Source organism: Xiphophorus maculatus, chromosome 22 (assembly GCF_002775205.1).
Source record: "Xiphophorus maculatus strain JP 163 A chromosome 22, X_maculatus-5.0-male, whole genome shotgun sequence".
Lineage (NCBI taxonomy): Eukaryota > Metazoa > Chordata > Actinopteri > Cyprinodontiformes > Poeciliidae > Xiphophorus > Xiphophorus maculatus.
This window is the reverse complement of record NC_036464.1, coordinates 11,783,827-11,797,030: the sequence shown is the minus strand read 5'-3', so window position 1 is coordinate 11,797,030 and position 13,204 is coordinate 11,783,827. Positions and strand designations below refer to the sequence as shown.

The 13,204-nt window shown below is 34.9% G+C and overlaps 1 protein-coding gene across 1 annotated transcript in view; it reads right to left on the bottom strand.

The window, feature by feature from the left end:
* eys (eyes shut homolog (Drosophila)) overlaps positions 1–13,204 on the bottom strand; it is a 178,783-nt gene that overhangs the window by 154,738 nt on the left and 10,841 nt on the right. Inside the window, exons 4-7 of the mRNA XM_023327993.1 lie at positions 8,911–8,969; positions 7,374–7,501; positions 5,763–5,877; positions 3,541–3,700 (exon numbers count right to left, since the gene is read on the bottom strand). Coding sequence (XP_023183761.1) covers positions 3,541–3,700; positions 5,763–5,877; positions 7,374–7,501; positions 8,911–8,969 — 462 coding nt within the window. The remainder of the gene's footprint in view (positions 1–3,540; positions 3,701–5,762; positions 5,878–7,373; positions 7,502–8,910; positions 8,970–13,204) is intronic.

The following is a 13,204-nucleotide window of genomic DNA, read 5'->3' as shown; positions in this document are numbered from 1 at the left end:
AGAGTTTTTGCGGCGCTAGTGGCTCGTATTTTTTCCACAGTAGGCAGACAGGAAGGAGGGTGAGGAGAGGGGGGAAGACATGCGGCAAAGGTCGTCGGGACCGGGAGTCGAACCTGCGATGTCCGTGTCGAGGACTAAGGCCGCCAAACGTGGGGCGTGCTAACCCCCTGCGCCACCACAGCACGCCCCTAGTTAATAGAGTCTTAATGAAAACTGAGACTTTATCCTGAAATGTGTTGCCAATATCTCTGACTGGTCTGCTGATCCACTGACCTCAGTTGTGATGAAAACTAGACTGAAGCTCTAAAGAGATCAATAGTTTGCTTTCTCAGAAGCCAAGTTCTAAAATAAGTTTTTGGCAGGCTACTTATCTTTAAGTCTTTAAAACTCTTAAAATCCTATTTGTTTTCTCTGGCTTATGACAACATGAGTTAAACTTTTATTTGTCAGGTGTTTATACTTACCATGCTGGTGTCTTGTTCTCCCCATTTTTTCTTGTTTCTATAAATATTTAAGAAAACTTTGGTTCAGATTCGTTGTTTTTGAATGTGCTTTTTGAATAAAGATCAATTAGACTATATGGGTGATGTATGCAATACATGTGTATCTTTCCTAAATAAATAAATAAATCAAGAAATAACTACTTTTACGTTATAGCAGTCTCTAACATCATAAACGCTTAACAAAGCTCCACCAGCATTGAAGTATAATTAGGAATCAGTTCGTAAGAGTACTTGGATTAAAATGCAATCAGCTGCAGGCTTTATAAATGTCAAGCAGGCAAGGCTGCTGGTAACTATGACTCAAGTTGAAGAAAAAAATATCTCCATAAAGACAACCGACTTTGGGTTACAGTGTGTGCTTGGCATGCTTTTTGCAACAGACCTTTGACCTAAAATAGGCACTTTACTTTTTACCAAAATCTCCATTAGATGACATGACTTTATTCTACCCCTCTTTTTTTTTGGATTTCAAACAGTCACAGTACATGTGTGTCACCAATTGGAATGATTTAGCAACAAAGTATTACAGACAAAACATTTACAAACACTGGAAGGCATTTGTGTACTTTTATGTCCACCTCAGTGCACTGTTCAGGGGTCAGTTGTGGAACAGATGCCCCTGGACAGGTGGAAAGCTCTTGAGATTACTGTGATCCTTTGTTTTTTGTAAAATTAATCAAAATAAATGCTTGAAAAAGTGAGCTTGACCTCCGACCTGATATTTAAAGGGAAGCATGGTTCTTGCTGCATCTCCTTATGGGTGTAATCTACAGCATTAAAGTCTTTGGCTGATCTGTGTAGCAATGTTGAAAAGCAATGTGAGACATGATTGTTATATATAACAGGGGAGATTTGGTCTGGTTTATTTCACCCAGATAACAGAAATAAGTGACTAATAAAATAAATGTATTAAACAAGTTAGTGTTTACGCGGTTCATATATTCAAAGAAATTCCAAAAGAAAATAATATACAAGTCATGATCAAGTAGTAACCGATTTCCAAACCAACAGAGTTCTCCAAGAATACCTACAGTGATGTGAAAAAATATTTGCCACCTTAATATCACACAATGTCAAGCTGAGCAAAGAAAAAAAGCTATTTTCAAATGATTAGTGACTTACTGAAAAAATTGCTTTGGGAACCAACCTGGCCCATGTGAAAACATAATTTCTGCTCATGGTAAATATCAAACTAAATGTGATTAACCACATCTTCTGGTTCAATTTTACTACACAGATTCAGGCCTGATTACTGCCAGACCAGCAAAATCAAGAAATCACTTAAATAGAACATGTCTGGTTACATGATGTAGGCTCAAACATCTAAAAATCTGACCAAGCTCCAATCTAAAGAAATTCAAAAACAGATGAGAAACAAAGTCAATGACATTCATCAGTCTGGAAATGATTACAAATCAATGTGTGTAGTGAACCGCAAGAGACATTAACCACCAAAGTAGATAACGTTAGTGAACCTTCCAAGGACTGTTAAACCAAACAAAAATACTCCAATAATCCATCAAAGACCCATCCAGGAGGTTACAAAAAATACCTCCTGGACAAAAATCTTGAAGGAGTGAACCTAAATAAAGTTGATATTCCATAACATTGAGCTATAATAGCTAATTAATGCTTGAAAACCCTTCACTGTGGGTAAATTAAAACATTTCTACAAAGTAGTAAGGGTCGAAATTACTCCATAAAAATGTAAAAAAACTGACTGGCAACTGAAACACCACATGTTAGATGACATCTTCAAGGTCTAGAGGGAGAATCCTTTTCACAAAAGGCCAGGGTTGTTCATGATATCTTCTTCTGTTAGGACATAGAATACTTTTCTTGTTTTTACCATGAGTATGTTTACTCAGGTTACCTTCACTGATGTTAAAATTGTTTTCCAACCTGACACATGTAAGTGTGACATAAAAATTGAAAACATGTGAAAAAAATTGAATTATTGGGAACTTGCTCTTATGCTGCAGACACATTCATCAGCTCTATGCACAGTGTCCATAGATGGGATCCCTACATCTTTACACGTTTCTGTTGGAATCCAGTTTGAAAAGGTTTTGCTATAAAAAAAAAAAACACTCAGGAAAAAGCTTGTACATGTGAAATATTTGAGCAAATTATGAAATTCCCTGCTGATTTAAATGAAAAAAAGTGTTTGTGGATAGCAAAAGGCCATCCGTGAATCACTATGTCACAATGGAGGAGCATAACATGAAATGGAATACTGTATGCAGTAAAGGACAAGAGTCTCATTGTCTCTTAATGCATTTTATATGTAGTTGGCTCTTGCGTAGTAACATCAGGCAAAATGGTATAATTGCCATAATGGCTTTTTGTATGAAAGTTTCATGTAGAATCTTTTATTCTTTTATTCTACATCTAAATATTCTTCCTTTCTTCCTTTTGTGTTGAATCTTAGCTTCCAGTTATTACTTGGCTTTGGGTGCTTTAGACTGTGCCAATAAGCATCTGTGTTAATTATTTTCACTTCTGTTCAGTTGTAAGGTTTTACATGCAGTCAAGGCATGACATAAATGCACATTTTGCGCAATGTGTTCAATATCCAAAAACACTTTAAACAAAACAGATAATTGCTAATGATTGGCTTAAAATGTGTTTGATTATTTTTTTCTCTTTACGTTTTCTTTGCTTTTTGGTAAAGTGGCTTGAGATGACAATTCTTCTGAATTGGAGCTTTATAAGTAAACTGAATTAATTGAATTAATTCTGAAAAAGCATTATGAAGAGTTTTTTATATATAGGAACCATTTTTGTTAAATAAACAGCGGTGGAGTGGAGGATGTCATTTGTTGTTTTGTTAAGCCCATTTCAATGATGGTGAAACTGGACCTGAATCAATTATTTGTATTATGACCTGTTATGCAGACTCTTAGAATTCAAAAATACCTTGCACCATATCATTTCTACAACAGTTTTTATACATACTGTTAGACCACATTTCCCCAACATTGAGATGCAGAGAAAAAAACATGATACAAAAAGAGATAAGGCTAAGGTATCTCACCTGTGAAAGCAGGAGGGCATTTGCAGTAGTACTCAGGAGGAGATGTTGGCTGACTTGTGGAAATGCATGTGGCTCCATTTAAACAGCTGTCTGGTTGAATCAAGCAGGCATCGCCTACATGCTGGCAAAACTCTCCAATCCACCCCAGGGTACAAACACACTGCAGAAATACTGTATGTTATCTATATACTTAGTGGCATGATACGGTATACAGTCATCTATAGAAAACACATACTGAACTGTTTTGCATGTATTAAAGTCATATTTGTCTGTATTTCAGCAGAGTAGATGTAAAAATTACTAAAGGATTCTGGGGTTTAAAATGGTGAATCTCATTTTAAAATGTCTTAGCTTTTTTTTTTTTTTTACCTCTAGCATAAATGAATAAAAATGTCTCACAAATAAAAGCCACAATTCACTGAAATTACAGAAAGCCCAACATTATATATGCAGCTGTATACCTGCCCACGCACATAAATGTATAATCTGCTTGTCTCCTCAAGCTTTTTAGCAGTATCTCACATTGAAGAAGCACGACTTTATGTTTTCATGACAAGTTAAAGTGTGATTCCTACAGACTTTGATCACCACATTACAAAAATTACAGATAGATAATGACAACCGGGAAGAAGTGTTTTCAAACCTTTTGATTAGCTAAGTACCATGTTCCCTGTTTTCCTCCATAAATACATTAATTTAACTTGCGGTAATAAGAATGTCATGTTTATTCCACATCTCAGCAGTACAAGAACAAAATTTCTCTAAATGCAATGTCTTGAAAACGTTTTCAAACCCTTATAACATTTTCTAATTCTGTCGATCAAAACTTCAGTGTATTTTATCAGAATTTTCTGTGATGCGCTGACACAAAACGGCACAAAACTGGGACGTAGAAGGAAAGGATAGATAGCATTCTATAGGTTTACAAAAACAATAAATAAATCAGAGACGCAGCCAAGTGGCTCAAGAGAAAATAGAAACTGCGGAGATTCCCTGCTCATGTTGAAGAGTATGTCAGGCCAACTATAAGCTATGAACTTCAGAATTCCAGTATTTATGGGGGAATGATAGGAAGAAAGCCAATGTTGAAGAAAAAAGACAACATTTTTTACCTGCCTAACCTCATGAAGGGGACACAGAAAAGTGTAGAAGAGGAGCTGGTAAGACAAGACCAAAATTAAAAATATGGGCCTAAAAGCATATCGCAATAGAGGTAAAACAATGAAATAGCAATACATAGTTGTTTCATAAAATATTGGCTAAGAGGGCTTAAAACACGTACAAGTAACACACAAAAACATGAAAAATTCAAAAGGCATAGTACCTTTAAGACATTGTGTTGAAACTGTGAAGGTTTGTTTCACATACCACTGAAGCTAAACTAGCCATGGCATCATGGCAACAGTTGTGGAAACTCAAAGTAAAAATTATCAGAGCAAAAATCTAAATAAAAATTAAAGTTAACCAAAAGAAAAGCCAATTTGCAGTAAGTAACTTCTGATTATGTCTTGGGCCCATCTACAAAAGCAGAAATACAAAGCATCTAAGAATTCACCTTAGAGCCAAAGTACTATGTGATTTAATGAAAACAGACTGATGGGAGACTAATTAGGAACTACAGGGCATTAAGGGCTCAGGTCTCAGGTGTTGTGGGGGGGGAAAAAGTCCAGACATTTGAGAAGCCAGAGCAATAAAGAGGAAAATTAGATTGGAATCTGACTGTATGAAAAAAGTTTCCATATACTCAGAGTGATTAATGGGATGGAATTAGATTACTGCTGTCTGTGGACTTTCTATCAGTGATGCTCTAATAGTCTACTTGCCTCTTTAATTACTAATAAATAGACTTTTCTATGAAAAGAGCAATACACAGAAAAATGGAAAGGCTTTTAAAAATTAAATAAACTCTACCCCTGTTAATGTAAATGTGCTATTTCGGACAAATTAAAAACTAATTGTTACTAAAATCAATTCACACTGATGTTTCTATTTCAGTCTGATTCTTGCACTGAAGAAAGTAAAAGCAATAAAAATACACTACTTTCTTATATGTTTCTTTTTATCATTTTCTTGTCTCAATATCAAAACATCTCTACAGTGAACAGTGCTATACCTAAAAAAAAAACTTAACCCTGTATCCAAATCCGTATTAAGATGAAGCCTGAGTCACATTTCATGGGCTTTATAATATTTCATTAGGATGGAGACATTGAATTACCCACCTGATATCCACCAATTATGCTCAAACACAATCCCTCATTTAGGCAGTTGATATTGAGCAGTCTGCAGTAGTCAATTACTCCTTCACAGTTCTTCCCAGAAAAACCACTCAGACATCTGTTGAGAGAGGGTCAGTTTCGTCAAAAGTCAATTCACCCAGAACCAAAGCACTAACAAGCCACATGTTACTGCTGCTTTAGTGAGACACATGCGGTTAAAATTTTGTATTCCACAGGCAGTTATCGTAAGTTGGGGCTGATTGGAACAGTGCGTACACAATTTTCTTCCAATTTGATCGACCTGGGCTGTCAAGTGGGTGGAGGTATTATACAAGAACAAATGAAAGTTCATTATACATACCAGATTTTACCCACATAGATCTTCTGTTCTTACTGACTGTACAGTCTAATGTGACAAATGTACCAATATGACGAACAAATTCATACTGTATTTTGATTCTTGTTTATCTCATGAGTCAAAGCAGTTATAATGAAATGTTATTCCAGAGATGCAGTATAACAACACGCGTTCACTGTCTGCACAAGCTGCACAAGTGGAATGCTTGACAAACTTTGTCAATGTGACTTCCAAAAGCTATTTCATTTTGAGTTTTCTGAAGGTGTCTCATTTTGTATGAAAAAGACAGATGGAAAAAGAAACTGCAGCTTTAGTCCACAGTAGAAATAGGTTGAAGGGAATTAAAGAAGGAATAATCTAGCAAACGCTTATAGTCTCTGAAAGCATGAGTGAAAATGGTTTTTAAATTTAAACTTCAACAGATGAAATAGAACAAATATGTCAATGTCGGGCTGAATAGCTTGGCATGTTTGAAGTAAATGAAAAAGTTAGTGTAGTTAAACTAAAGTTTGTTTTAGTAAATAACTCCATGCAAAGTTACAATTACCCTATAGAATATTTTAATGCTATGTCTACAAGCCCTCAATGTGATTTATTTATATTTTCAGAGTACCTGAATCTTTAAAAAGTTTGCACATACAATTTTAAGCAGATTTTCAGCTTACAATTTTTAAATGCATTAAAGCTTGAATTTATTTCAGGTCCTTCACCAGAGTTCTTGTTTATCACAGAAACTATAGTAAAATTCCTATAACTTCATTACAATTACAAAGTCCATATTGTTTACTGTAAGTGTTATCAATAAAATGAAATACTTCTAAATGGTTTATGGATCTCTTTAAATGTGGCAATGGAAGACAGTGCTGTAATAACATTTTGTTATTAGCTCTTTGGTTTTAACAGTCAGGTGGTAGAAAACTAGAAAATGTATGTTTAGGCTAATTACAGGCAAAGTAATGATTAGTTACAGTAGTAGTGCTTCTACTTGTGATGGTTATTGAGTAAGCTGCACTATCAGCTTACCCTAGTGAATATTTGCATAAACATTAAATACTACATGAATCTACTGTATATATAACACCCTACTCCAGTGGTCTGAACCATATAAGAGCACTGTGTGCTCATTGTGGATCTTGTGAGCATTCATGCTTGAAGTTAAATGTCCACAAGTGTTTTGATCACTCAGAATGCATGTTAATGCCATGTATGGCAGAGCCTCTGAGGGTGACCCCATTAGATACCACTCTGTGTTTTACCTGCAGAAGTAATCCTTTCCCCTAGACACAAAGGTACCATTGTTCAGGCATGGCGATGGGCTGCACATGCTCTGCTGCCTTCTGCATTCTGGGACCAAAGTACCATCTGCACAAGCACATTCGGAGCCCTGCATATAGCATACAACAAAACAAGGTCACCTGTAAGCTCAGTATTAAAAGTAGATAGGTACATCTACATCACTACATTCTAGACTTTTATTAATAAAAAAACGGTAGAGTTTTAGATGGTGTCTTAATCAACCTCTAATGTCTATCCTTTAAAAATATTAACACAGTGTGCAAAATGAAGATTGAAAACAAAATGCAGAAGATTAAAAGATATGTATTTGAATTCACTTTAATTTCAAGCCATAGCCCAAGGGGAGTATTGTCTTAAATACATCTTCATTCACATTTAAATTGCAGGAGCTTGTTTGTCATAAATAAGCAAATAACTACAAAGCACTTAGTTAAATCGATCATTGCTGACATATATTACATTATTGATGGGAATTACCACACTGTGAAAAACTGCAAAGTGGAATTGTTCACAGATTTATGAATGATATCTGTAAAAGTAGCATTATATCTAATTCAGGGTCTTATTTTTCTGGTTCAGAGAGTTTCTGTACAAAGGAGGGAGGGCAGATAATATTTATCAAAATGGCCTGGTTTGAAGAACAAAGATAAATGCGTTATGGGAATACTTCTATTAACCACAGTCAATTTGTTTGCCTTATAAAAACATTTATTTTAAAACTCCAACAACAACATTACACAAAAAGTAGTAAATAAATTACTTATGAATTATGAAATGATGTTGAGTACTTTATTGAAGGTCTAAAACATTGTAAAAAATTATTTAAGCCATAAGTCTTAAAAAATACTTTTTTAAAGTGATAAACTGATATTTTATAAAAATTATCGATGTTAAACATCAGGAATAACAGAACAACCACAGTCTTGTAAATGTCATATTCTGTCCTACTCAGTTGTTATAAAGAGTTGTAAAAGCTAGTAGCGCATTTCTCAGAGTGTAAAAGAAAACAAAGGTTACACACAGAGACAATTAGACTGCAACTGTGTTTCCCCCAGAGAATCTTCAAGAGCATTTGAAACATTACCGCCCTTGCAAAATGCATTGCCACAATAACATTTCCAGTGAAAGGTGAAAATTGCATAAGGCATCCAATTACAAAAAGCCTTTGATGAGAGCCATTTCAGACTGGCACTTAAATATGTGCAGGGTCATTTAATCAAAATGCAAGAGAAAGCAGACACTCCTCCCCTTTGCTCATCCTCTGCTAGAAATATTAATTGCTGTGGGAGACTTCAGAAGGAAACCATTTGATCTGTTTTGGGAGACTATTAATTTTCATGTGTCATTTTTGTTTATACCCCACTGAGATAAAGCAAATAGAGGAAATACAGTCTTCAACGCAGCTGAGCATATGAAGACATGAATACGGCAAGCAGTTGAAAACAACTCCAGACTCTGGGAAATGACAAACCAATTCTTTATGGGTCTCTGACATACACTGTAATTTCTGCATGGATTCGGATCACACTGGGCTTTCCTCTTCTCACAGGGAGGGCCTGCAAAGTCAGCAACAAAAGATTAGTGCAAGTTCATTCAGGCTATTAATGTAAAGAAACAACAATGTGAAAAAACCTTACAAAAGAATTACCATCAACTACCACCAAGAACTACCATCAAACATTTGCAATAACTTGCAATGGGTTTTTGACATTGATATAGCAGAATCTGACTCATTGTTCTTTACAGAATTGTTTTAGTCCAAAGGACTGAACATGTAAATGGCATGTTTAAGGTCCTGTCACAGCATTATAATAAGATTCAGAGTCTAATTTAGTCTAGGCTGCCACAAAATCTTTGTTTTGAGTTACGTGCTTCAACTCAAAATGAAGTGACACATGGAAAAGAATGTCTAGCTTGTTTAACTTGTATAAAGATGGCATCATAGTTGCTGTAGTAGGATAAATTAGCAATTTTTATGTAGTAGTGTGCTTTATATTTTAACTCTGTAACCTCGAGGAGTAGTTGCATAACTAATTCAAAGTTTTATAACAGTATCTAATTTTCAGTCTTTGTGAACAGGCCTGTAATGACAGCATGTTAGATTGAGTGTATTGGAAAGTCTTTTAATTAGTGGTTTAACAAAGAAAAATCTGATACTGTTCAGAATACATCTGAAGTAGTTAAAAATGTCAAGTGACAACATATTTTTGGTGTAATTAATATCCTAAATTTGTTTTAAGCTAGGCTAATTAGTGTAACTGCTTCAGATCTCAGAATAAAAATAAAATTGGCTTAAATACTGTCTTTAAAAATTTAAGTGCAAATTTATTTAATAAATTTAGCTGTTGGATTTTTTTAGTTTTTTTCCCAGTGGGATTTTATGTAACTTTAATATGTTTAGCACTGTCATCAGGTTATATTATTTTAAATGTTTTCCCTTAGTGTACTTATAAATAAATGAATAAATAAATAAATGTTCTACTAATGAGTTCTCAACAGAGTTTCAACAAGTTCTTGTATATCTTAAACACTGCTCTTTATGAATGCTTCTTCATTCAGTGGGTCATATTAGACTCACTGCAGAGCTGTGAAGCCAAAAACTCGTGTCAATCAGGATTTTAAGTTTTGTATGAATAACATCTCAACAATCCCAGTAATGTTTCAGAAATATGTTTGCATTTAATTTTGTCTCAATCTCTCCTTCTGGGCTGCTTTTGGGGAGCTGTTGTAGGCACTGTTGCTGTACATCTAAATGTCTTGGATTTGATTCTAGTTGGGGACGTTCAGTTTGAAATTGAATGTTTTCCCTATGTTCTTTCTCACAAGTCTTTGAGGGTCTAGGCCAAGTCAAGTCTCAAGTCCTCCATCCTAAGTCAAGTCTTAAGTCTCAAGTCTTCTATTTAAATTTAAATAGCATCAGAGTTTAAACCTTTAGCATTTGTCTTCAGGTCTTAATCACCACACGAACATTAAATAATTATCTTTAAGTTTATTAATTGTTATAAACAATTATGTTATATTAAGCAAGCAAAAAAAAACTGTTTAAGGCAGCTGTCAATATTTAGAAAGTTGACCAAATGTAATATTTACTCCTTTCCTAGGGCACTTATGTCCTAGGAAAAATAATAGAAGGAGATTAAAACCTCATAAAAAAAATTAGTTCTCAATGAAAACAAAGAATCAAATCTCAAAAAACAAAGCACTTTTTGTCTTTGTCAAGGAAGTTACTTAGCAGGTATCTAAATAGCACATGTCTTCAAAGGTTTTACTTCTTCGCTATGGATTGCACTAGATAAGGTGTGGAATGTTGTTTTCCCCCCACACTCTAATTTATATTTATTGAATATTCATATTAATGTTGAAAAAAATTCAAATCCAAATTTAAACCTTTTGTTCTCAATTCTGAATATACTAGGTACTGCTCTTAAAATTAGAATATCCCAAAAAGTTCAATATTTGTTGTCATTCATTTCAGAAAGCCAGAATCGTGTACTACAAGGACAATACGGATGCTGGGCCACTCTTCTTGCAGACTCTGAGTCCTTGATGAAATACAAACTTTCTTTGTATTTCACTGAGCAACCAACAGATTGAAATAACTAATGCGACATTTTCTCGCCCGTGTGTAGGCTTCGTCTCTGTATAGTGGCTTTTGATGTGCCAACTCCAGCCTCAGTCCACCCTTGTAAAAATTCTTCAATAAATTTTGTTTAACAATCCTCTTAACATCTTTTCAATCCTCTGCTTTTTTACCATTGACCTTTTGCAGCTCACCATTCTTGTGGAGGGTCTCACTGATCCTCCTCTGGACATCCTTTTTTGTCAGCAGTTGTTCCCAATGTATATATAACCTACTGACTTGGACTTTGAGACCTTTTAAAGGTCATAATCATCAAAATCACAAGACAAAGGCTTGATAGGTCACTCTACGTAAATTAAATTTATTTAATATGGATACCAAGTGGCTCAGTGCTAGATCTGGTGATCCATATGGTGAGGAGATGGTCCTCGATATAAATATCCTCGGTTAGATTCAAAGCCTGTGCCATTTCCTGTCTCTGGCCTTCTTCCTGTTCAGATATTAATTAATAAAGATTACTAATGCCAAAACACCTTAAAAATATCTGCATATGAGGATAACTTTCTGAAATTAAAAATTAAAAATATTAAACTTTTTTATAATATACACATATTTTTAGATGTACCTGTTGTAATCTTTTTTAAATGTTTGCCAAAGTTTACAACACAATGAACATGCAAATGTAGAAATGAATGACTATCAATGACTATTCTGAACAAACGAAAGAGAAGAAATCTGATTTTAATATTACCGGAAGTAACCTTGCAATGACAGTTAGCTTAATGGTGAGAGATTGTTGGTCGCAAGTTGTGTTTATTTTATTCTAAAATAATCCAAAATTATTTAATGGAGGATTCAATTGTTGAGACATTCGTGAACCAGCAGCTACAGCCTATAGCTCATATACCAGCTTCCTCTCACTCTTCATTACATGAGGTAAGAACTGTCATCAAGACTCGAGTTTCAGACCAGGAATCCAAGTAAAGACTAATGTGCATCGGGCTCAAGTAAATCAAGATGGCAAAAGCAACACGGAAGGGAAAATCTAATAAAATTAAAGATTTGATCAAATGGTAGAACATTTGTTTTATTACTTTTGGATTAACTTTCATCATTATTGAATTTGTAGTTCTGTTTATAATTATTATTACAATTAGTGCTCTTAAGGCTTTTAAATGTATTCCAGCTAGTCAATGCTGCAGCTCATCTTATGCTGTACTCCATATTTTACTTAACTCCAAAGTCATACCATTTTCAAACACAGCAACTTAACCAGATGCAAGGAAATTGACGGTGATGTTGTGTGCAAAAGATAAAATTAGACTAAATTCACTGCAGGTTCAAGGTGAATAAAATTTTATGTTATTCCCACGTGAGGGTTTTCATTTTTTGTGCTCTTCACATGGTGCCTGCACATTTATCTTCCCAGTGACTCTTTCTTTGCAGATTTGCTTTAATCCCCCTGCTGATACAAGTGCTCATGTCCCAGAGGCTCCTCGCAGCCTCCTCTGTGGGCATCAATCTTAATGTACACAACTTCAGGCTTTGCTTTTGCATCACCTCCTTTTTACAAGTTTTCAGAACTGGTTCTAATAACATTAAATATTTCTACTCGTCACTTTTACATGAGAAACATAATAACATAGCTATTATCTAACGAGTTGTCTAATATTTTTTTTTTCCAGAGTATTCATGCCATGCATATGCATTTGACCTACTCTTTCTTTACAAATATTATTGAGCTTTTGTAAACTGTCTCCTTCACATACATATACAGTCACTCTATAATTGAAAAATTTAATAAGGGTAATAACTGCATACATTGTGCAAATTGAAAGGGTCTCAATGTAATGTTACTCTCAACAAGATAATTACCGCTTAATGATTATGGCCCTATAAATGTGGTAATACCTTGGAACAAATACTCTGGAGGTAGTGCTAAGGAAAGACAAATCAAAAGAAAATCTTATTTGAAACATCCCATGAGTTCAACTCATTATTCTGTGCACATAGACTTTGGCCTGTGAGGGCAGCCAGCAATGGAGCAGCCACTAAATTTCAGTTGATTAATGAGCCAAGAACGTCAGGGAGGCGGAGGAAGCACGAGTTTCGCAGAACTCCCAAGAAGCTGACGGGACGGCGGGACACAATGACAATGCAAACACATCCAGTGGATACTGTTTACTAAAGACAACACCATCAATTAAAGCA